General features: G+C 47.3%; 1 protein-coding gene and 1 non-coding gene across 9 annotated transcripts in view; one reads left to right on the top strand and one right to left on the bottom strand.

Moving 5' to 3' along the window:
• Positions 1–1,791: 1,791 nt before the first annotated feature.
• The window catches only part of DHX33 (DEAH-box helicase 33), a 30,438-nt gene continuing 7,226 nt past the window's right edge, over positions 1,792–25,003 (bottom strand). The window contains exons 4-13 of one of the 8 annotated variants that reach the window (XM_077969976.1): positions 24,036–24,206; positions 18,771–18,956; positions 17,942–18,053; positions 16,594–16,753; positions 16,362–16,450; positions 12,685–12,812; positions 12,065–12,268; positions 10,352–10,438; positions 5,516–5,689; positions 1,792–2,794 (exon numbers count right to left, since the gene is read on the bottom strand). In XM_077969976.1, coding sequence (XP_077826102.1) covers positions 2,786–2,794; positions 5,516–5,689; positions 10,352–10,438; positions 12,065–12,268; positions 12,685–12,812; positions 16,362–16,450; positions 16,594–16,753; positions 17,942–18,053; positions 18,771–18,956; positions 24,036–24,206 — 1,320 coding nt within the window. In that variant the 3' untranslated portion in view covers positions 1,792–2,785. Of the gene's footprint in view, positions 2,815–3,558; positions 5,690–10,351; positions 10,439–12,064; positions 12,269–12,684; positions 12,813–16,361; positions 16,451–16,593; positions 16,754–17,941; positions 18,054–18,770; positions 18,957–24,035; positions 24,207–25,003 lie in introns of all 8 variants that reach the window. The other 7 variants (XM_077969975.1, XM_077969974.1, XM_015118388.3 and 4 more) reach the window with 7 other exon arrangements.
• Positions 4,222–4,283, top strand: LOC114673284 (U7 small nuclear RNA). Its single transcript, XR_003724005.2, has one exon. It is a non-coding gene; the product is annotated as a U7 small nuclear RNA (small nuclear RNA).

Consider the following 25,003-nt stretch of genomic DNA (forward strand, 5'->3'; position numbering starts at 1 on the left):
CCGCGACCTAAAGCGCCGCCGGAAGCCCCGCCCTTGCCCGGAAGCGCTTCCCGCGCCGGCGCACTGAGGACCTAAGGCCCCAGGCGGAATCGCGCCTTCTGCTGGAGGCCTCCTGTGCAGCCCGGGAAGCCTCGAATCCGGTTTCCGGAGCCTTCTTGCTGCGCTGGCCTGAGTCCTCTGTCCGAAGCTGTTTAATTATTTCTAGTGGCCGCTTCCACCTACTGTTTTCAAGGCACGCCAGGCTTTTGGGCTGTGTGGAATGCACTCTTGTCTTCCCCCAGCTCTCACCAGCCCCTTACACGGTCACTTTCCTCTAGGAGGCTGTGGTGTTATATTATGTATTTATTGGTTTTCATCCCCAGTTCCTGGGTCGTAACTCCCATAGCCCTCGTTACAGTGTTCTGTGATAATGTTGGGTGTGTTAGGCCTCAGGAAACAGACTCTCACTCTCCCCTTCTCCCGCCCTCCTTTCACCCGCCCCAATGCAGGACTCTAATCTCCCACATTTCTGATTATGGGTCTTAAGTCCCTTCCCAGAGAAGGTCCCACCCTCTACCCTGGGGGAAGGGATGCTGATGTCCAGAAGCTTCCATAAAAACCCATGAGGACAGGGTTTGCAGAACCTCTGATAGCTGAATACGTGGAGGTTCCTGGAGGGTGGTGGCCCAGGGACGGCGAGGAAGCTCGGAGCTTCTTCCCCACTGCCCACCCTGCTCATCTCATCTGTATCCTTGGTAATATCCTTTATATGAAACCGGTAAAAGTGTTTCCCTGAGTTCTGTGAGCTGCTCCAGTGAGTTAATACAACCCAAAGAGGGGGGTCGTGGGAACCCCCACTTGAAGCGGGCTGGTCGGAAGTTTCAGAGGCCCAGACTTGCCATTGCTGTCTGAAGGTCGGGGCGGTCTTGGGGACTGAGCCCTCAACCTATGGGATCTGACACTGTCTCATGGGATCTGACACTGTCTCCAGGTAGATAATGTTGGGATTGAATTGGAGGACACCCCGCTCGTGTCTGCTGCTTAGTGTGGAGGGAAAAAACCCAAACCTTTGGTCACAGAACTCTTCTGTGCTGATTGTTGTAAGAGCAAAGGAAGAAGTCAGGGTTTTCCTGAAAGAGGCCTTCCTAGAACCTCCTTTTTTCCATCGGCTTAGAACTCATGCTTGTGCGCACCCAGCCCTTAGGCTTCATTCTCTTTTCAACAGAAACCTCCTGGCATTGCTGGTTTTAACCGGGTTAAACCCAACCAGACTGTGACATCCTGAAGGGCAGGATCCATGAGTAATTTCTGTGACCTTCCCTCTCTGCACCTCCGACCCTGCATCCAAGTTCTAATGGAACATCATTTTTCTGGGGACAAGAAGCCGGCTTGTATCATTTAGATAGGTCCAGAAGCTTCCATAAAAACCCAAGGACAGGGTTTGGAGAGCCTCTGATAGCTGAATACGCGGAGGTTCCTGGAGGGTGGTGGCCCAGGGAGGGCGTGGCAGCTCGGAGCTTCTTCCCTATTCCCCACCCTGCTCATCTCCATCTGTATCCTTGGTCATATCTTTTATACGAAACTGGTAAAAGTGTTTCCCTGAGTTCTGTGAGCTGCTCCACTAAATTCATAGAACCCAGAAATGGGGTTCAGATTTAGATTAAGAACCAACAATCCTACCTTCCCAGGATATACAAGCTACTAAGAAGGTGTGTCTTACTAACTCATGATAAGACTAACACTTAATATTTTCTAAATAATTTTCTATGAATAATGGAAAAGAGACCCAAGAAACAAGCCATACACATCATATACAAGATTCATTTTTAATGGATTTGATCGTCAAGTGCAAATTTGAGCATTATTTACAGGAGCTTTCTGTAGAGTTATTTCTGTTCAAATAAAACCAGACTCTCAAAATACAACATACGCCTGAACCTACTTGACTTTTTTTTCCCTCCCTCTAGTTACCAAGGAATATCGTATCTCAGATGCATGGCCTGCTATCACACTGGTCTTTAAAGAAAATAAAAAAATGCATGGCCATAGTTCCAGGCAGTTCCTGGTAGCTGGATTTAGTGGATTTATATGACAGTACAGTACTTCATCAGTTTTACCCACAGGGCAAAACTCGCCTCCATTCAGGCATCTCTTTACAACTGGCAGCAATGCAGCATTAAGGGTTTGTAGCAGGACCTGCTGTTTGCAGTCCTGCCCCTTGTCGTGTTACTCTGGGTGTTGCATACTCCATGATTACTAGAAGACAGACACCTGAGGCATGCGATCTGCTTGGAGTGCATCTATTTACATGAAGCTGCTCACGGGAGCTGGTGACTCTTCCAGATACGGGTTTCGTAGGTTGGCAAAGAGGTATCATACCATCAGATTTTACCAATTGAAGAAGAGTAGCTGAAGGTTATATTGCAATGTTATTGTGAAACATTTAACTTTCTTAAGCGTAAAGTGTACTATCCCTTGCAGCTCAATAGAAACAACGATGTATTTCCTTGTAGTAATATGTGGAGTCAGAATGGGTTGTCCAATCTGGTTTAATCCCTGAGCAGCTATGTTAAAAGTTAACTTTTTTAAAAAGCCCAATAAAAAACTAAATACTGTATTAAAACTCTACCACAATGTTACAGTGATAAACATATTTCTGTACAGAAACATTAAAGCTACTTAGAAGCTGTTTACATCCTTTGCCTCTCAGAAAAAAAAAATACATTTCTGGAAACTGTTCAGGTACTTACGCTGGACATAAATTACCCCGAGGTTTTTCTTTTTTTTCTGAGACAGTCTCGCACTGTCAGCCAGGCTGGAATGCAGTGGCGCAATCTTGGCTCACTGCAAACCCTGCCTTCCAACTTCAAGCAATTCTTGTGCCTCAGCCTCCTGGGTAGCTGGGATTACAGGCGTGTGCCACCACACCCAGCTAAGTTTTGTATTTTTCGTAGAGACGGGGTTTTGCCATGTTGGCCAGGCTGGTCTTGAATTTCTCAAGCAATCCACCCACCTTGGCCTCCCATCCAAATGCTGGGATTACAGGCATGAGGTGATCTGCCTGCCTCAGCCTCCCAAAGTGCTGGGATTACAGGTGTGAGCCACCGCGCCCAGCCACCCCACAATTTTCTTTTTTCTTTTTCTTTTTTTTTTTTTTACCAGCACTGTGAATGATTTATTAAAAACACAATACTTTTTCTTACCAAGTAGGACGAAACATCCTAATCCCCTACTGCAAAACAAAAAAAACAAAAAAAAAAACTGTGGGAAACTTTTCAGAAAGTCAGCCATGGTAACAAGTCAGTAAGTGGAAGAACTAGTTCAAAGTTCAAGAATTCAGTAAGATAAGGCCGGGCACGGTGGCTCACGCCTGTAATCCCAGCACTTTGGAAGGCCGAGGCGGGCGGATCACAAGGTCAGGAGATCGAGACCATGGTGAAACCCCATCTCTACTAAAAATAGAAAAAATTAGCCGGGCGCAGTGGCGGGCGCCTGTAGTCCCAGCTACTCGGGAGGCTGAGGCCCGAGAATGGCGTGAACCCGGGAGGCGGAGCTTGCAGTGAGCCGAGATTGCGCCACTGCACTCCAGCCTGGGCGACAGAGCGAGACTCCGTCTCAAAAAAAAAAAAAAAAAAAAAAGAATTCAGTAAGATAAGGTATCTAGGAGCTGTCAGATCTTATTTCGCCCACATATAACCATTTCTGACAGAGCCCTAAACACTGAGAGCTTGACTGCGCAGGACCGTGGCTAGCGTTGGAAATAAAGACTCAGCTGGACTTGACATCCCCAACTCCGGACAGATGGGACCCTGGGATGGGGCTGTTCCCTCAGGCCACAGCTTCCAGAGAGACCCTCCGTGATCTCTGAAGAGCCTCTTGGGCAGTTTGGCCCCTGGTTATAACTACGATTCATTCAGTAAGAAATGACAAAACACCCACAGATGTATTTGGACCAAATAAGCACAACAGAAGAGCCAAAGCTCGACGACTTCTAGGACAGAACATTGTCTGGGGAAAGATTACTGGCTTCTGATAATTAAATAGCTAAGAGGAACAGTGAGTGCCTTTTCTCTGCTCGGAATGTCAGAACAGGAAGACTGTGGAGACCTCCAATTCCCTCTGACAATGAGGCTTAGAGGGAGGTGCCTAGCAGTTAGAAAGCAGCAAAGCCAGACTGTCCCCAAGTCCCTACGAAGAAGGAAAAAATATCATAGCACATTAATAAGACGCAAGAGTAAGTGCTACAGCTCCAGCTCTTTTCGAATTTGTCCAGCAGGCCTTCCGGTCTTCACTGAACCGCCCCCCGCCCACACACCGAGAAAGATACAAGAATGCAAGCCCAGATGTGGTGTGGTCTCTGGCATAAGCCAACGTTCTCTGGGTTCTATGTACCCCTCTCCCCTCCCCACCCCCACCACCTCTGACCAGGGGCTCTGCCCCAAAAGAAACAGCTGAAATGGTACGAGTCACTCTTCATGCCCACATGTTCGCTGGTGCCCAGTTAGAGAAAAAAATGGCAACTGTGTATGTGGGAGTCACCTACACACACGAAACACTGAAAGGCCAGTTTCCCATGTCTATGTGTGACAGGATTCAGAAGGTATAAATCAGCCTTCACCCGGGAAGCTTACATGTCTCCTGAAAGCACTGACAGGGTCACGCACCAACAGGGTCACGTACCGAGGACCAGGAGGCTCCTTTACTGGTCTCTGCTTGGAGACAGACAGAGCGGTCCACCTCTAGACGTAAGTGTTCAGTAGGGATCGCCATCCCAGGAGGTACGAGATAACAGCACCTCCCTCTGGAAACTTCTACAGAAGTCAGTTGTGTTTTCTATTTTAAAACTGCATGCAGATAGACGTTAAACAAGAACCAAGGGCAACATCCAAGCTCTGCAACCTCCTGTGGCCCTTCCAGAAAATCGCCCTCAGTCACAAGAACTTGGGATGTTGCTGTACCTAATTCACATCACGTGGAAACAGCAACATTCAGCCTAATGGCTCCCAACTCCCTGTTTGTGTGGCGTGCTCCAGGCATAGTTCTGGGTACCTTCCATTCATTTTCTCTAAACTTTATGAACCCAATTTTATAAGGATTATTATTATTGCTCCCATTTGGCAGATGAGAAAACTGAGGCTCAGGTGTTAATTAAGTCAAAGTCACCCAGTAAGAACCAGAAGCATAATTTTGAAGCTTCCAGTTACAAATGATATGTCCATGTCTACATGGGTCAGTCCTAGGAGGTGAAGCAAAGATGCTTTCAAGCCCCTGGAAGTCAGGCACGCTCAGCTGACTCCAGGGCTTCTCTAAGCGCCACCCTGGAAGGCTGCTGTGAGGACGACTGGAGTCCAAGCTCCCAGGGACCAGCGATTCTGGTGGCATCCTGGCATCCTGGGGCGGCTCAGTTTCTGGCGGTTCTCAGCTTCCTCCTAAAGTATTCAGGGGCAGCCTCGTACAGCCACTCTGCATCCACGACGCAGAGGTCCCGCATGTAGCACTTGTTGGTGTAGAGCAGCTCGGTGTACACGACGCAGGCCGGCTTGCAGTGGAAGAGGACGGACGACGGGTGGATGGCCACCGGCTGGTGGGTGTCCGTGGTGGCATAGGTGCCGTCTGGCTGAAGCTCGGCGGTGCTCATGAAGAGGCTGTGAGCCAGGCAGCGGCGGACGCTCTCCATGTCTCCTCGGGATGACACGATTGGCATTGACATCTGTTTCGGGAGAAAGCGAGGAATGGAGCCGACCCCAAACACTGGTCAGCACTACACAGTGTGTTGGGGAAACTGGACCCACTGGGGCAAACGCAGCCCGCACTGTGAGCCTAACAGAGTGGATTCTGACATTCAGAGGTGGTCACCAAGCATCAGCAAGGTCAGGGGAAGAAGGCCCAGCTGGAGGAGGGCGGACCAGAAACAGGGAAACTACTGCCTGCGAAGGCAGGGCTGGGAGGGAGGCGCTCACGTTAGCCACCAGACCACAGGCAGGCTGCGTGACCCACCCCTCACCTAAATTCCATCAGGACACCCAGAAAGGAAAGGCCCTTCCCTCTCGCTTTGACCATCTCACCATCTCCTCACGCCGATTCGCCTCACATGCTGCTGCCAGGCTCACCTACCACTCTCCGTCCACTCAGACACCTTCACCACTGTCTCTATCGCTCCTTGCCAGACAACGCAAAGTTCCCGAGGTGGAGCCACGAAGGAGCCGCCCTGAGCCGCTCCCCCGCCTTTCCTCTCACCGCACTTTTTCTTTTTCTTTCTTTTCTTTTTCTGAGGCTGAGTCTCGCTCTGTCGCCCAGGCTGCAATGCAGTGGCACGATCTCAGCTCCCTGCAACCTCCACCTCCCAGGTTCAAGCGATTCTCCTGCCTTACTGAGCCTCCCAAGTAGCTGGGACTACAGGCGCCCGCCACCGCGCCTGGCTAATTCTTGTATTTTTAGTAGAAACGGGGTTTCACCATGTTGGTCAGGCTGGTCTCGAACCCCTGACCTCAAGTGATCTGCCCGCCTCGGCCTCCCGAAGTGCTGGGATTCCAGACGTGAGCCACCGCGCCCAGCCTCACCACTGTTCTTTAGACACTCCATGGTTCCCCATAGTTGGCTGCCTTCTCTTTCCTCGCCCCGTTTCATGATTCCTATCTCTGTGCCTTCACATTTGCGGCTCTTAGTAGAAATGCTGCCTTTGTCTCATCAGAGGAAATGTCAGTCACCAGTCAATGTCCTTGTTCTACTGCTCTGGATGAGTGGGTCATGTAACCTACGCCCCTGGGCACAGATGAACCAACCAGTGGTACACACTCGCTGGACCTAAGCTGGCCAGCTTCTCTCTTCCAGGCATCTGTTAGGTTTGAAACTGGAAAACTTGTCAATCTCTGCTGGGCTCTTGAGAGGAGGGGCCATGCAGAGCAATCACTTCCATGTGGAGGTAAAGGGGGGAACAGGGAAGGACGCACGCAGAGGGTACTTGAAGCAAGAGAAGCAGCAAGTCCAGAGAAAGCAGCGGCCCTGGCTCCTGCAGGCTTTTTCTAGTTCCTGTGACTCTATTTCCTGCCTATAGGTTCTCAGAAACACCTTTCGATCCTTGGAAAAATCTTTCTTTTGTCCTTTATGATGGCTCAAGGGTTTCTGCTGTTGTTGACAATCAGCCGATCATGCCTGAAGAAGATACTTTTTTTTTGAAGAGACAGGGTCTCGCTCTGTTGCCCAGGCTGGAGTGCAGTGGCGCAATCCCGGCTCACTGCAACCTCTGCCTCCTGGATTCAAGCGATTCTTGTGCCTCAGCCTCCTGAGGAGCTGGGATTACAGGCATGCACCACCACGCTCCGCTTATTTTTGTATTTTTAGCAGAGATGGGGTTTCGCCATGTTGGTCAGGCTGATTTTGAACTCCTGGCCTCAAGCAATCCACCTTCCTGGGCCTCCCAAAGTGCTGGGACTACAGGCATAAGCCAGCTACCACAGCTGGCCTGGAAGATACTCTTTTATCTCCTTATCTGTCAAGATCTAGCTCAGTTGTCACCACCTCCAGGAAGCCCCAGAGGCTAAGTGCTGGTCTCTCCTTCCAGACTATCAGCTTTACCACTCACTGGCTGAGTGATTTGGGGCAAATTATTTAACCTGATTAGGCTTAGTTTCATCCTTTGTAAAATGGGAGTAACAACAGAATCAGTCTTATAGGTTGAAAAGAGGATTTTATCCTTTGGGTTAAGGTCTGAGTTAAAAAAGAAAAAAAAAGAAAAAAAAAAAGAAACGAGTTTAAATAAAGCAATCACATAAAAAGTATTCAGAACAGGGCTGAACAAACACCTCATAAATGATAGTGGTTACTTTAATCTGATGGCCTCCTGGCGTGAGTGTACGTACGTCAGGTCACCGTCTAGATTATTACTTAGTTACTGAGCAGGCATGTCTGTAAAGTCTCAGGACCTTGGCCAGTGCCTGGCATATAATGAGAGGTATCCCTGGCCACTACAGAGTCCTAAATCCAGAACTAATAGAGAAGTGCCATTTCTACTGTCAATAATTGAGAAAACTTACGAAGCCAAGAGACAGACTGGCAGGAAACTGTTCAAATACAAAAGCAGTTTGAAAAAATGTTGGGCTGGGTGCGGGGGCTCACACCTGTAATCCCAGCACTTTGGGAGGCCGAGGCGGGCGGATCACAAGGTCAGGAGATTGAGACCACGGTGAAACCCCATCTCTACTAAAAATACAAAAAAAATTAGCCAGGCGTGGTGGCGGGCATCTGTAGTCCCAGCTACTCAGGAGGGTGAGGCAGGAGAATGGCATGATCCCGGGAGGCGGAGCTTGCAGTGAGCGGAGATCGCACCACTGCATCCAGCCTGGGCGACAGAGCGAGACTCCGTCTCAAAAAAAAAAAAAAATGTGTGAAAGACCGAATACAACAGGCTACTAAGAGAAGAAACAGCTCTAGTGCTAACTACAGGCCGTTGGCATCAGACACAGGCCTGGGTACGGGCTGTGACTGTCTCCCAGGAGTGTCCGCACTGAGGGGGCACAAGGCATTCACCACAGAGTGCCTGTGACGACAGCAAAAACACGGACACTGTCTCAGTGATCAACAGCAAAAGAACACTCACGAGACCCTCTACCTGTGACATAAAATGTGGAGTGTCATGCAAGCATTAAATATACCACGGCAGGCCTTTCAAACACCATGTACTCTAAGAGGGAATAAAAAGCTAATATAAAACTTCGTGGGTCAGGCACGGTGGCTCACGCCCGGAATCCCAGCACTTTGGGAGGCCGAGGCGGGTGGATCGCCTGAGGTCAGGAGCTCAAGACCGGCCTGGCCAACACAGTGAAACCCCGTCTCTACTAACAATACAAAAAATTAGGCTGGGAGTGGTGGCTCACGCCTGTAATCCCAGCACTTTGGGAGGTCAAGACCATCCTGGCTAACACGGTGAAACCTTAACTCTACTAAAAATACAAAAAATTGGCCAGGCATGGTGGCTCACGCCTATAATCCCAGCACTTTACCTCGTCTCTACTAAAAATACAAAACATTTGCTGGGCGTGGTGGGTCACACCTATACTCCCAGCTCCTTGGGAGGCTGAGGCAGGAGAATTGCTTGAACCCAGGAGGCGGAGGTTGTGGTGAGCCAAGATCGTGCCACTGCACTCCAGCCTGGGCAACAAGAACGAAACTCCGTCTCAAAAAAAAAAAAAAAAAAGAAAAGAAAAGAAAAAACACTTTGTGGTGGACACTTTGGCAATATCTAACGAAATCCAAATTCCCCATCTAGAAATTCATTCTGTGCACACCACGGCACATATGCAGGAGACAGAACCTAAATGACCGTTACTAGAGGCTTAAATAAACTGCAGTGAATACAATGAAATGCTATGAAATCACTGAAATGAATGAGCTAGACACATGCAGCACCAAAAGCCCAGAAGGATTCAAGAAATACACATGTGAGGCCAGGCGCGGTGGCTCACACCTGGAATCCCAGCACTTTGGAAGGTCGAGACGAGCGGATCACCTGAGGTCAGGAGTTCGAGACCAGCCTGGCGAACATGGTGAAACCCTGTCTCTATTAAAAATACAAAAATTAGCCTGGCGTGCTAGTAGGAGCCTGTAATCCCAGCTACTCGGGAGGCTGAGGCAGGAGAATCGCTTGAACTTGGGAGGCAGAAGTTCCCGTGAACAGAGGTTGCAGTGAGCCGAGATGGCACTACTGCACTCCAGCCTGGGTGACAGAGCAAGACTCTGTCTCAAATAGTAAAAAAGGAAAAGGAAAAGGAAAAGGAAAAGGAGTGAAGCCATGTGGAAGAAAGGAAGTTGTGGAACAGTACCTCATATACACGTATCCGTGTATGTGTGTGCTCGTACAGACATGCACAAAATGCACAAAAACATACATACACAGAAACAAATTCTAGAAGGATCTACCCCAAACTGTTAACAGTAGTTATCTCTGGAGGGGCAGGATTATGGGAGACTTTTTAAACTTTCTACATTATAAATCACTATTTTCTATTTTCTGCATTGTGTAAATATTTAACAACTATATACGACTTGGGTAATCTAAAAGGAAATAATGGAGATATTCCCACTTAAAATCTTATGAAGAATTCTAACACTGGAAAATGCTTATAAAGATTATAAAACCAAATATAAATTATACATAGAATTTGCTATGTGAAAAAATACAATAAAAAATAGGCTGTAGGAAATAGGCTAAACTACTGAGATGCAGAATTGTGGGTAACTTCCTTTTTTCTTATTTGTGAAATTTTCTACAATGAGAAATCCTTTTATAATCACTAGCAATAAGCAATTTCAAAATGTCTACCTTGAACGAAGTAACAGCTTTGTCACCCAAAGAACACTAGGACCGGGACAATACCTTCAAGCAGATGTCCCTCAGCTGTGCTCTGACTTCGGCGACCAGCATCATATTCTTGCTATTGACAAAATTCTCTTTGCACCAATCCTGAATAGGAGACAGAATGATATCACAATCCACTCATTCACTATTTATTTGTTCACAGAGACGGGGCCTTGCTCTGTTCCCTGGGCTGGAGTGCAGTGATACATCATAGCTCACCACAAACCAATCCTCCCACCTCGGCCTCCCAGATAGCTTCAACTACCTGCACGTGCCACCATGCCCAGCTAACAAGCCTCTCATTTCTACAGAAAAAATATAACAACATTTTTAGAACACAGTTGAATTCAGAGGAAAAACTTTAGGTGCCAAAAAGGAACGTAGGAAAATATCTTTATATGAAGAAACATGAACTATAAGGAAAACTATTAATAATTTAAACTAAAGAAAAACTTAAAGTTTCCCAACTTGGGATAGTTGTCTTATCATACCCAATAAAATATCAGAATCTCCAGAATAGATTTTAAAAGTTCTACAAGTCATTAAGAAAAAGACCAATGACGCGGTAGAAAAATGGACAAAGGAGATGAACAGACACAGAAAACAAAACAGAAATGCCCAATTTATGTAAGGCTTCTTCTTTCTTTTTTCTTTTTTTTTTTTTTTTCTTTGGAGACGGAGTCTCGCTCTGTCTCCCAGGCTGGAGTGCAGTGGCCGGATCTCAGCTCACTGCAAGCTCCGCCTCCCGGGTCTACGCCATTCTCCTGCCTCAGCCTCCTGAGTAGCTGGGACTACAGGCGCCCGCCACCTCGCCCGGCTAGTTTTTTGTATTTTTTAGTAGAGACGGGGTTTCACCGTGTTAGCCAGGATGGTCTCGATCTCCTGACCTCGTGATCCGCCCGTCTCGGCCTCCCAAAGTGCTGGGATTACAGGCTTGAGCCACCGCGCCCGGCCCTTCTTTCTTTTTTCTCTTTTTGGAGATAGAGTCTCGCTCTGTCACCTAGGCTGAGAGTGTAGTGGCACGATCTCAGCTCACCGCAACCTCTGCCTCCCAGGTTCAAATGATTCTCCTGCCTCAACCTCCCGAGTAGCTGGGATTACAGGTGTGCACAACCACGCCCAGCTAATTCTTGTATTTTTAGTAGAGACGGGCTTTTGCCACATTGGCCAGGCTGCTCTGGAAGTCCTGGGCTCAAGTGATCCACCCGCCCCGGCCTCCCGAAGTGCTGGGATTACAAGCTGGAGACACTGTGCCTGGCCCTGGGCAAGTTTTTCAACTGCACAAAGCTTCATTTCCATGACTATGTTTCATGAATATAAAAGATAATAATAACAGTGCTCATTTCTTAGAAGTACTGTACTGAATGAGATCATATATTAACAAGTGCTTAGCATGGGGCATGGCACGGAGTAAGTACTCATTAATTGGTATGCACTACCATCATTAGACATATTACTTTATTAAGTTCCAACTACGTTTTGATGGGTTGGGAGTCGCTTAAGTCTTGCTGAGTTAAACACGTTCAGAGCAGAGACCGGAGTGACATTTCTTTGGTGACCTCCCAGTACTGAGGCATTTCCGAAATGATGTCTGGCTTTCTTTTTGTGATTCTTTAGATCATTCAGCCACAAAGGGAAAGTGTACTTTTTGTGCGGCTTCAGTAGAAAAAGGGAAGCACGCAGCAGAGACGAGCGGCTGTCTCTGGAGAACAGGAGCAAGACGAGGCTCACCTTATTTCCACCCAGGTTTTTGAAGGTCCGATAGATATTGAGCAGGGTCATGTGATCCCCCTCGCTGGATACGAACTTCTTGCGGACCCCTTGCACTTCCTCTCGCCGGGAAGGAGGGTTGTGGAGGACGCTGTCCACAGACAGCAGGGAGACAATGGTCAGGATCTCCTCTGTACAGTGGAATTTGGGGGACATGAGGATGGTCTGCAAACCGAAATTTAAAATTGTGTAAACCCAGCCTTCTCCTAGCTTTAGAATGCACTATTTCTGTACATTGCTTTTGCAGCTTCCTTTCTAAGGAGTTAAAGGACAGGTATTTCTAAAACCATGGCTATGTACATGAGTGTTATTTCACTCTTTCATATTAAATAAAACCGGTGACTGCCTTCCCTACAGAGTTCCGAATTTCTTGTGGGTAGGGCTCTTGACTTCATATCTTTGAATCCCACACTGAACATCAACCAGGGCTATTTAAAAACTAGGGGTTGGTAATTATTTAAGAGAAAAAGTGAGATTAATCGAGAAGCACTGGGTTAATGGTTCTACTTTGGGATGGCTAACTGTAATGTACAGAAAGGGGACTATTTACTTTGTAAATAGTAAAAGAGGGTATCATTTACTTTGGCAAATTTGGGTTCTAAAGGAAATGCCGCCATCTTTCTTCCAATTGGAGTCAGGGAAAGCTGGTCATCCTTATGTTCGAGAGCACCTAACAGGTCCAGCTGGGCAATGGCCGCCTGAATGTGATCTAAAGAAACAGAGACATAAAAAGGAGCCAAAAGTCCAAAAAGAATGAAGTTGCAGCCAGTTCAGTATTTCTGGGAGCTTTTGATAACTCTACATCAAACAACAGCAAAACATCAAAACATCATAACCACCACTGCCCCCTTGACACACCTGTCAAAGAATGACATCACTGTCTTCAGTCCAATTCCCTCTTTTTGTTGAGATGGAGTCTCGCTCTGTCGCCCAGGCTGGAGGGCAATGGTGCAATCTTGGCTCACTGCAAGCTCCGCCTCCTGGGTTCACGCCATTCTCCTGCCTCAGCCTCCCGAGTAGCTGGGACTACAGGTGCCCACCACCACACCTGGCTAACTTTTTGTATTTTTAGTAGAGATGGCGTTTTACCATGTTAGCCAGGATGGTCTTGATCTGCTGACCTTGTGATCCACCCACCTCGGCCTCCCAAAGTGTTGGAATTACAGGCATGAGCCACTGTGCCTGGCCTCCCTTTTCTTTTTTTTTTTTTTTTTTTGAGACGGAGTCTCGCTCTGTCGCCGGGGCTGGAGCGCAGTGGCCGGATCTCAGCTCACTGCAAGCTCCGCCTCCCGGGTTTACGCCATTCTCCTGCCTCAGCCTCCTGTGTAGCTGGGACTACAGGCGCCCGCCACCTCGCCCGGCTAGTTTTTTGTATTTTATTAGTAGAGACGTGGTTTCACCGTGTTCGCCAGGATGGTCTCGATCTCCTGACCTCGTGATCCGCCCGTCTCGGCCTCCCAAAGTGCTGGGATTACAGGCTTGAGCCACCGCGCCCGGCCTCCCTTTTCTTTTTTGAGACAGAGTCTTGCTCTGTCGCCCATGCTGAAGTGCAAATGTGTGATCTTGGCTCATTGCAGCCTCCACCTCCTGGGTTCCAGTGATTCTCCTGTTTCAGCCTTCCCTGTAGCTGGCACCACAGGCATATGCCACCACGGCTGGCTAATTTTTGTATTTTTAGTAGAGACGGGGTTTCACCATGTTGGCCAGGCTGGTCTCAAACTCTTGACCTCAGGTGATCCGCCTGCCTTGGCCTCCCAAAGTGCTAGGATTGTAAGTGTGAACCACTGCGCCTGGCCTCAATTCCCTTTTTAAATGACCTGTTATTTAGCAATATGTATGTAGATTTTGAATACACACATCAAAAGTGTAACCTTTGACCCAGCAATGCTACACTTACAAATTTCACCTGCAGATATACGTCGCACAGAGACCATATCGCCAGAAGCAAACACATAACAGTGGAAATAGCAGTTGTCTCAGGGGCCAGCTGGGGAGGCTGGGAGACAAGGAGGGGTGAGACGGACACTATCACTATTTACTATTTTATATTTTTTAAACTTTGAACCGTGTAAATACATTACCTATTAAAGAATAAAAAAGCATTTCTAAGGATGCAGTAAATATATACATCCCAATAAGGAGTGATCTGTAAAATGTATTAAATGAAAGAAAGCAGTGTGTTTCTCATTGCTTTTTTTTTTTTTTGAGGTGGAGTCTTGCTCTGTCGCCCAGGCTGGAGTGCAGTGGCGCGATCTCTGCTCACTGCAAGCTCTGCCTCCCAGGTTCACACCATTCTCCAGCCTCAGCCTCCCGAGTAGCTGGGACTACAGGTACCCGCCACCTCGCCCGGCTAATTTTGTGTATTTTTAGTAGAGATGGGGTTTCACCATGTTAGCCAGGATGGTCTCGATCTCCTGACCTTGTGATCCGCCCGCCTCGGCCTCCCAAAGTGCTGAGATTATAGGCGTGAGCCACCGCGCCCGGCCTTCTCATTGCTTTTTTTAAAGCAATATTTACCAATTGAAGGATGGATAAATGCAATTTGGTTTATTCACAGAATAGAATAGCACTTAATGTGAAAAAGCATCAACACAAATAAACTATACAGAACAAGCTGAATGAAAACAGCTTACTCAATAACATAAACTTACAAACAAAGAACAAACAGGTGGTTTAGGGATACAGACGCATATAGTAAAACAATAAAGAAAAGCAAGGCAATTACAAACAAAATGTGGGAGTGGTTACCCCAAAGGAGTGGAAGGAGGCGAGGGCAAGCGGGTGGCGGGGGTGCCCTGGGGGCTTCAACTGGATACACAGGTGTTGGATTTTAATCATTCCTTATACCTTATGTATCATCATTTGTTCGTAAGGATTTAGCAATGAAGGGAAAAAATCAAGCACAGAACAATGTTCAATGTTTGTTGCTGTTTATGGTTTAAAACATACTACAGGCTGCGCGCGGTAGCTCACGCCTGTAATCCCAGCACTTTGGGAGACTGAGGCGGGTGGATCACAAGGTCAGGAGTTCGAGACCAGCCCAGCCAACATAGTGAAACTCCATCTATACTAAAAAATACAAAAGTTAGCTGGGTGTGGTGGTACACACCTGTAGTCCCAGCAACTTGGGAGGCTGAGGTAGAAGAATCACTTGAACCTGGCAGGCAGAGGTTGCAGTGAGCTGGGATCGCACCACTGCACTCCAGCCTGGGCAACAGAGTGAGATCCTGTCTCAAAACAAAAACAAAAACAAAAACATACTACAGCGGGGGCTTGGTGGCTCACACCTGTACTCCCAGCTACTTGGGAAGCTGATGTGGGAGAATCACCTGAGCCCGGGAGGTTGAGGCTGCACTGAGCTGAGAATGTGCCGCTGCACTCCATCCTGGACAACCTGAGCGAGACCCTGTCTCAAAAATAAATACATAAATACATAAATAAAATTAAACATACTACATATACTCACATATGCATACATTTGCTCTAGAAGTCTACTAGAAAATACTTCCAGTGGTTGTTCTAGGGGAAGAAAACTATGAACCTGAGGATTAGGGCAGGACCCTTGTACACCCAATCAATTGCTGACTTTGTGTTTTCTTTCTTTCTTTTTTAAACCAATTGCATTACTTAAGAAAAGGAACGGGAGGAAGAAAAGGAAAATGGTGCATTGATGAGAGGCCAGGTGCCAAAGCTACTATCATAAAGATTTCCAATTATGTTCTTCCACTGTAGAGAAATTACCAATGAACAGGAGACTGATCAAATTCCAGTTAAAGGCACAGAAATGTGATCTTTGCAGTCCCTGTGCTGAAAAAAGCATAATTTCATTACAGTTCTGTAGTAACCCAAGGACTCACATGACCTTCACTGGTTCCAGAGGTCAAGGAAACTTATTGATGGTGCTGACAGTACAGAATCTATCATTTCATAGCTAGGAGCACTGGCACATGCCTGTGGTCCCAGCTACTTGGAAGGCTGAAGCGGGAGGATCGCTGGAGCCCAGGAGTTGGAGGCTGTGATGGAGCCTGTGGGTAGCCACTGCCCTTCCACCTGGGCCACACAGTGAGACCCTGTCTCTTTAAAAGTCAATCAATTTATCTGTCATTTCATGATTTTGAGACGCTTCTCTAATAACTAATGTTGTTATCCACACAATTAAATAAAGGAGATGACCAAAATACTTTATTTTTTCGGAAGTGTCCATTTGTTGTTGTTTGTCTCCTCACCCACCTTCTGCAAAACTGTGGATTTCACTTACCTGGAGATGGCTTGGACATGAAGTCAAAGGTGAGCACATTTGGGACTTTCATTGCCAGAAGCTGCAGCATCACACTGGCCAGGTTACACCTGCGAAGAGCGTGAGGCCAGGGTCATCACCTGATCCCTCTGCCAGTGAGTCAGAACCACTCACGGAGGAGCGTGAGTAAAAACCGCAGCTCCGGGCAAGCAGGAGAGACGTGGGGACGAACGGCAGCAGTGCAGGTGCCTACCTCTGGATCTCTGGCATGGTCATCTTATCAAACTTCTCAAACTCCTCCTCCGTGTAGAGCCGGTAACAGATGCCACTGTCCTCTCTGCCAGCCCTCCCTGTGCGCTGCCAAGCCTGCGTCTTCGATACCCGCTGCACTGCTAACACCTCAAGACCACTGTCTGGACGGAGAGTGAGCCCCATTAGTGCTTCATCACATGAACAAACTCTTTCTACAGTGTTGATAAAAGGAAGCACACCAGCGGTTCTTTCAGCAACACAGGGGTCCAGAAAACCTCAAGGCTAGCACAATGGACAGTGCAAAACCAGGATGCTCCGCAGCGGTTTGGCCCTAGTGAAACGAGGCTTTGCAATAAGCCCAGCGTGAAATCTGTCACGAAAACGTCAGAGAAAACTCACGCATGCAGCAAGGGGCCAGAAGAGTTTCCGAGGTCTTGCCTTAGGTGGTAGGACGGCCAACCCCTCCTGTTTGCTTGGGACAGAGGGTTTCCTGGGATGTGGGATTCTGGGTGCTAAAACTGGGACAGTTTCAGCAAACGAGGATGGTGGTCATACTATCAATCAACAACTCCGGAATTCAATGCCTCAAATCACTTGGGAGCTTTATCCTCCCTCCCAGTTCTGTTGTAAGACAGAAATAATGTGATGTCTGTTTTCTAGCAGTAAATGAGGTTCATTTCCTTGATAAAGGTGTATTCTTAGCCAGGCACTGGAGACCCAAGCTCTTTCACCTAACATCATCTCAAAAAGATACACCTGTGGAAGTCACGACCCTCAAATGTTTGCTGGAGCATTTCAGCTCAATAATTGGGAGCAATAATTTCAGTGGCCTCCACTCCTCTGTGGAATAAAGTGAAGTATCAAACAGACATGAGTCAAGATGACCTGAAGTTAGCTTCCCACTGCACCTTCTTAGGAGAAGCCAGTGCTCCTTCTATGCCTCAGCCCAGCCAGGGGATCTGGTTCCTTCCTAGGAAACCTGGGAGCTCATACCAGCCATATATATATATTTATATATAGTTTCTGATGACAGCCTTTGATTGACACCCAGCTGTTCCTGGCCTTACAGCTGACTTCTGATGGGGTACTGGACCCTCTGTTCAGGTCCCAGACCCTGTGTGCCCAAGTTTGCTCGACCTGGGCTCTTCCTTCCTGCCTCTACTTCCTGTCTCACATACCCGCCTCAGGACTCCTTTGTGGACCTGGAGTGTAGATGATCTCACTCATGGCGCCTGCCGCCCGAATTTGCTAGTTACAAACATGAAACACTCAGGGGAAAACTGCGGACTACAGTTTCAGTGGCTGCTCACTAGACACACGAGAGACATTCATGAACTACAAATTCTCACCAGGGTTATACTTCTTTGCTTTAACCATGCCCGTGTCAACTACATATTTTATTCCTGTAATGGTTATGGAGGTTTCAGCGATGTTGGTTGAAATGATCACTTTGCGATAGCCCTAAAAGGAGGAAGAAAACCAAAAAGCCGCATTGACACACGGATGATTCAGAAGCCTTCAAACATATTCTCACCATTGACTTCCACAAGTCACTCAGGACCACGAAAAGATGACTCCATTATTAATGGCAGTCATTAATATGAATGGTTGGTCATTCAACTAGGCAGGGGAAGGGACGCTGCAGTCTTAAAGGTCAATTTGAGGCAATGAGATGTAGCGGAACAAGCACAGGAATCAGAAGCAAGTAGATGTGGGTTGGAATCGTGGCCCCGCCAGTGACTTACTATGCGCTCCTTGAGCAAGTGTGACTTCCCCTCTTGGGGCCTCGCGATCCCCATGGGATCATCACCGGCCTTGCCGGTTCCCATGAGGATGAGAGACAGTGGATATCAAAGCTAGCACAGTGCCTGGCACGGCAAAGGCACACAATAAATGCCACAATGGACACATGCAATTTATGCGGGTCCTTAGAAGTCACCTTGCAGCTTTGGATTATACTCTCCCTCATCCCAACAACTGCCTCCCTGCTCCCATCACAGGAGCGCCATATATGTCACCGTGCATCGTGCTCCTGCGCCTCCTCAATGCGCTCATCTGGTACCTGGGTAGCCCATCCCATACACCTTATCTGGAACCTGGTAATAGGTACACAGACCTCACTGGTGGATCCGTCTGGGTGCCCACAATAGGGCTGGAGAGAAGAGGTGGTGTACTCACCTTTGGGGCCCCTTGGAAGACTCGCAGCTGCTGCGCATAGGGCAGGGAGGCGTACAGCGGAAGGACCAGCAACGCAGGGCAGCCGTCTGGGAGGTGCTTTGCAATGTCTCGGCAGGTCTTGCTCATGGCTTCGATCTCCTCCTGCCCGGTGAGGAACACCAGGATGTCCTGTGAAGGAGGGGCTTCCTGTAAAAAAGGTAGAGGGGGTTTACTAGGCATTGATAGAATTGCAGCTTGCACAGAAAAAGACAATGGTGATTGATGATGTTTCCCAGAGTTATTTTTCTTAACTATGGAAATGTAAATGAGCCTAAAAGTTGATGTCTAGCTTGGAGAGAACCCCGACCAGCAGTGCATAAAATGGTAATAGGCTGGGTGTGATGGCTCACGCCTGTGAACCTAGCACTTTGGGAGGCCGAGGCGGGAGGATAGTTTGCGGCCAGGAGTTTGTGACCAGTCTGGGCAACACAGCAAGATCCCATCTCTACAAAACACTTTTTAAAAAATTAGTCAGGGGTGGTGGCACATGCCTATAGTTCCAGTTGCTTGTCACTGCACTCCAGCCTGGGCGACAGAACGAGACCCTGACTCAAAAACATAAAAAACAAAACTGGAATATATAGGAGTTAGCCAGCTATGTTTATAGGCCAAGTGATGAAATTCTGAAGGAAAATCATCAGATTGTTTTTTCTAACAAGAACAATACCATGAAAAGCATAATCAAGCAAGCAAATAAAATCTGCATGAGGCTTCCTTCCTTTTGTAAGCATCTTGAAAGACGAGGTTGACAAAACAGAAGGCAACTTGGGGAAATCCTAATCCGTGGAAATGAACAGATGCAGCCCCGCTGGAAAAGGAGCCTTTAATAATGATGCCGTCGAAAGCGCTTTCACACGCCCCCAAACATACACTGTATACTTGGACAACTGCTTGAGCTGTTGAGGTTAATGGGGTTCCTCACTTTCAAAGGGAACAACACCCAAGTGTGAATGACATACCTAATGCCCTGCTTTTTTTTGATTTCTGATCAGACATATTAATTTGTTTGATGTAAAGTGCTTGACACTTTGGGAGGACAAGGGGGGCAGATCACCTGAGGTCAGGAGTTCGAGACCAGCTTGACCAACATGGTGAAACCCTGTCTCTACTAAAAATACAAAAATTAGCTGGGGGTGGTGGTGGGTGCCTGTAATCCCAGCTCCTCAGGAGGCTGAGGCAAGAGAATGCTTGAACCTGGGAGGTGGAGATTGCAGTGAGCCCAGATTGCGCCACTGCACTCCAGCTTGGCCAACAGAGCAAGACTTTCTCTCAAAATAAATAAAATAAAATAAAATAAAATTAAATTAAATTAAATAGGGCCAGGCGCAGTGGCTCACGTCTGTAATCCCAGCACTTCAGGAGGTCGAGGCGGGTGGATTACAAGGTCAGGAGATCAAGACCATGCTGGCTAACACAGTGAAACCCATCTCTACTAAAAATACAAAAAATTAGGCAGGCATGGTGGCACACGCCTGTAATCCCAGCTACTCGGGAGGCTGAGGCAGGAGAATCACTTGAACGTGGGAGGCGGAGGTTGCAGTGAGCCGATATCACACCACTGCACTCCAGCCTGGGTGACACAGTGAGACTCCATCTCAAAAATAAAATAAAATAAAATAAAGTGCTTGATGGGCTGGGCGAGGTGGCTCATGCCTGTAACCTCAGCACTTTGGGAGGCTGAGGCGGGCAAATGGGTTGAGGTCAACAGTTTGAGACCAGCCTGTCCAACACAGTGAAATCCCATCTCTACTAAAAATACAAAAGTTAGCCGGGTGTGGTTCCAGATACTTGGGGGGCTGAGGCACAAGAATGGCTTCAACCTGGGAGGCAGAGGTTGCAGTGAGCCGAGTTCATGTCACTGCACTCCAGTCTGGGCGACAGAGTGAGACTCCATCTCAAAAAAAAAAAAAAAGCCTAATGGCAAAATAAATAGAAAAAAATGTTAATAATTATATGTATGTTTAGGTATATATGTAAAAATACATATTTTTAAAATGTGTACCTTTTTTTCAGCCCAGTATTAACAGAACAATTGTTCAGAGGTACATACAGACAGGACAAAATCTAAATCAGTCAAAACCTCATCAGTGGGAGATTTCATCAAAGCCAGGGGTAACCTAATGCACCAGCAGCTGCCATTTATGAAAAATTCTCATCTTGTTTGCTTTCCGCAGTTAAACAAGGCAGACTTCTTCCCCAAATACTATGAAAACGACAGTAAAGGCCACTGTCTCAGAAAAAAAAGACAATGAGAGATGAGGAGGCTCAAATCACTTTGGAAGAGAGAGGGGAAAGGGGCTGGATGACTTGGCTGGAGGGAGGGAACTACACATCGTGTTGTGGGAGAGTGAAAACCCAGGGATTGGCTCAAAGTCTGAGTATAGCGTGGTTAAACCCTCCAGTTCCCTCTCCTACCCAGGGCGGCCAGGAGACTGGGAAGCGCTGGGCTTCACCACGGGAAAATGGTGACAAAGGGAAGAGTCATGATAACAACTGCACAAAGGCCCAGGAGAGCCACCTGCCCTAACTGGAACAGCCGCGTAAGGGACTCTGAAAAGACAGACTGTGCTTGAACACAGAACCATTCACGATTGGCATATGAGAGATGTTGGAACATTTGGAAAAAAATGAGCCATAGCTACCTACAAAAGTTACACAACTGTGTTGTTCAAGAAACAAGGTATAGGGATGACGGTGTGCTACTAGCAATGTGTGGTCATGATATTGTTAGTATTAATACTGGACTCAGAAAACATCATAATAGGCCAGACACAAGGGTGCAAGCATGTAGTTACTCCCCAATGCTGAGGCAGGAGGATTGCTTGAGCCCAGGAGTTCACGACCAGCCTGGGCAACACAGCAAGATCCTGCCTCAAAAACAAAAACCTAAACAAAAACATCATGATAGAACTGTCAAGAGGCTGGAGATAAAGGGGGCTGGGGAGGGGCAATTCTAAACTCTTGTCACCATGGTAAGAAATTAGCATATGATGCCTGATACCCATAACTCAAGAAACAGTGGCAAAAGCAAGGTAGTTTAGAAATACGAAAGCAATATGTAGAGACTGAAAGGAGGTGCCCTAAACAGCAGAAATCTGGGATGTTGAAGTAAAAACAACTGTTATTCTTTTATTATGAGCCTTTTACTATAGACTACTTGACTTTTTAAAACTTTAAACCCCCACATGCATCACTTCTTTTAAAATAAAAATTGACTGGGCACGGTTTCTCACATCTGCAATCCCAGTGCTTTGGGAGGCTGAGTCGGGAAAATCACTTGAGGCCAGGAGTTTGAGACCAGCCTGGGAAACATAGCAAGACCCTGTGTCCACAAAACATAAAAAAAATTAGCCAGGTGTAGTGGTGTGTGCCTATAGTTCCAGCTACTCAGGAGGCAAAGGCAGGAGGATTGCTTGAGCCCAGGAGATCGAGGCTGCAGTGAGCTATGATTATGCCACTGTTCTCCAGCCTGGGTGACAGAATGAGACCCTGTCTCTAAATAAGTAAATTAAATAAAACTTAATTTTAAAAGCTTGCCTCTGGATTTTCTCAGAAAGCCAATAGGAAGGTAAAAATATTAAATCTTATACAAATTAAACAAAAGTGATTTAATGATTCAAATTTTTGAAGTAAATGTTTAATAAAATGAGAAAATATTTTTTAATATTCTCCTAATATAGTTAAAAAAAAAAAACAAACTCTTAAGTTGCAACCCATTATTGGGCCAATGTCAATTTCTTCTTTTTTTGAGATAGGATCTTGCTCTGTCTCCCAGGCTGGAGTGCAGTGATCATAGTTCACTACAGCCTTAATCTTCCAGGCTTAAGTGATCCTCCTACCTCAGCATCCCAAGTAGCTGGGACTACAGGCATGCACCCCCACACCTGGCTGATTTTTTTTATTTTTAGTAGAGATGAGGTCTTGCTATGTTGCCCAGGCTGGTCTCAAACTCCTGAGCTCAAGCAATCCTACCCACCTCTGCTTCCCAACGTGCTAGGATTCCAGGTGTTAGCCACTGTGCCTCGCCAACTTTTTCTTTAAATGAGGTACAAAATATCAGAGTACCAAACATGTAGTAAAAGACGTAGTTTCTTTTTTAAAAAATAATTTTTATAATTTTTTATAGAGACAGGGTTTTGCTATGTTGTCAGACTGGTCTTGAACTCCTGGACTCAAGTGATCCTCCTGCTTTGGCCTCCCAAAGCATTGAGATTACAGGTGTGAGTCACCATGCCTGGCCAGAAGCGGTGTTTCATAGACTTATTTCAGTTATATGTATAGCATACTGGGTTGCAAAATAAAAAGTGCTTCTTTTGTTTTTTTTGAGACGGAGTCTCGCTCTGTCGCCCAGGCTGGAGTGCAGTGGCATGATCTCGGCTCACTGCAAGCTCCGCCTCCCGGGTTCACACCATTCTCCTGCCTCAGCCTCCGGAGTAGCTGGGACTAAAGGCGTCCGCCACCACGCCTGGCTAATTTTTTGTATTTTTAGTAGAGATGGGGTTTCACCGTGTTAGCCAGGATGGTCTCGATCTCCTGACCTCGTGATCCGCCCGTCTCGGCCTCCCAAAGTGCTGGGATTACAGGTGTGAGCCACTGCGCCCAGCCAAAAGTACTTCTTAATAGGGGTTATAATCAAGAAAAGTTGGTAAGCTACTGCTCTAACATGGCAATTTTCTGGCTCAGTGTAAGAAAGCTGCTGGTCAGAGTTGAATTATTTTTCTTTTCAGAGAAAAGGAGAGACACCATAAATAAAGGATAAAAATCCAGACACAGCAAATCAACTCCTTATTCATCTTTTTTTTTTTTTTTCCAGACAGAGTCTCCCTCTGTCACCCAGGCTGGAGTGCAGTGTTGCGATCTCGGTTCACTGCAACCTCCGCCTCCTGGGTTCAGGCGATTCTCCTGCCTCAGCCTCCTGAGTAGCTGAGACTACAGGCACCTGCCATCAGGCCCGGATAATTTCTGTATTTTTGTAGAGATGGGGTTTCACCATGTTGGCCAGGCTGGTCTTGAACTCCTGACCTCAGGTGATCCGCCCGCCTTGGCCTCCCAAAGTGCTGGGATTACAGGCGTGAGCCACTGCGCCTGGCTTCCTTATTCATGTTGATGACACAACTCACAAAGCTGTTTTTTTATTCAGTAGCTTTGCTTTTTAAGGCTCAATATTCTCACTACCAACTGCAAGATAAAAGACAACTTTTTGGGAATTTGCCCCCCACACCATACCTGGTGGATCTGGAAGACTGAGACAAGCGCGGCGTGCAGGTAATCATTCTGAGGCTGTTTGGTGTAAAACACTTGGATCGGATGCTGCCGACCCTCTAGGTAGAGGACGGGGGCGCCATTGAAATACTGAGAGAACAGGTCCACATCCATCGTAGCTGACATCACAATCACCTGCATGAAAGAACGAAGAGGACCAGAAGCAAACATTGGGACAGCCTTTCCATGTCCCTCTCAAGCCCCAAAAGCAGATGATTGAGGCCTGTGCCACCTCCATTATAGCTAACGTTCTTCCAAGGCTCTGAGCAGAACAGGCAGAGGAGAACACCCTGCTAAAGAACACAGGCCAGGCCAGTTTCCTTTCCTTTTTTTTTTTTTTTTTTTGAGATGGAGTTTCGCCGGGCACAGTGGCTCACGCCTGTAATCCCAGCACTTTGGGAGGCCGAGACGGGTGGATCACGAGGTCAGGAGATCGAGATCATCCTGGCTAACCTGGTGAAACCCCGTCTCTACTAAAAATACAAAAAATTAGCTGGGCGTGGTGGCGGGTGCCTGTGAAAGGCATGAACGCGGGAGGCGCAGCTTGCAGTGAGCCGAGATCGCACCACTGCACTCCAGCCTGGGCAACAGAGCGAGACTCCGTCTCAAAAAAAAAAAAAAATCGAGACGGAGTTTCACTGTTGTCGCCCAGGCTGGAGTGCAGTGGTGCGATCTCAGCTCATTACAACTTCCGCCTCCCAGGTTCAAGTGACTCCTGCCTCAGCCTCCCAAGTAGCTGGAACTACAGGCACACACCACCATGCCCAGCTCATTTCTCGTATTTTTAGTAGAGACAGGGTTTCACCATGTTGGCCCAGGTTAGTCTCGAACTCCTGACCTCAGGTGATCCACCCGCCTCGGCCTTCCAAAGTGCTGGGATTACAGGAGTGAGCCTCCACGCCCGGCCAGGCCTGTTTCCTTCTGTGTGTTAT

Source organism: Macaca mulatta, chromosome 16 (assembly GCF_049350105.2).
Source record: "Macaca mulatta isolate MMU2019108-1 chromosome 16, T2T-MMU8v2.0, whole genome shotgun sequence".
NCBI lineage: Eukaryota > Metazoa > Chordata > Mammalia > Primates > Cercopithecidae > Macaca > Macaca mulatta.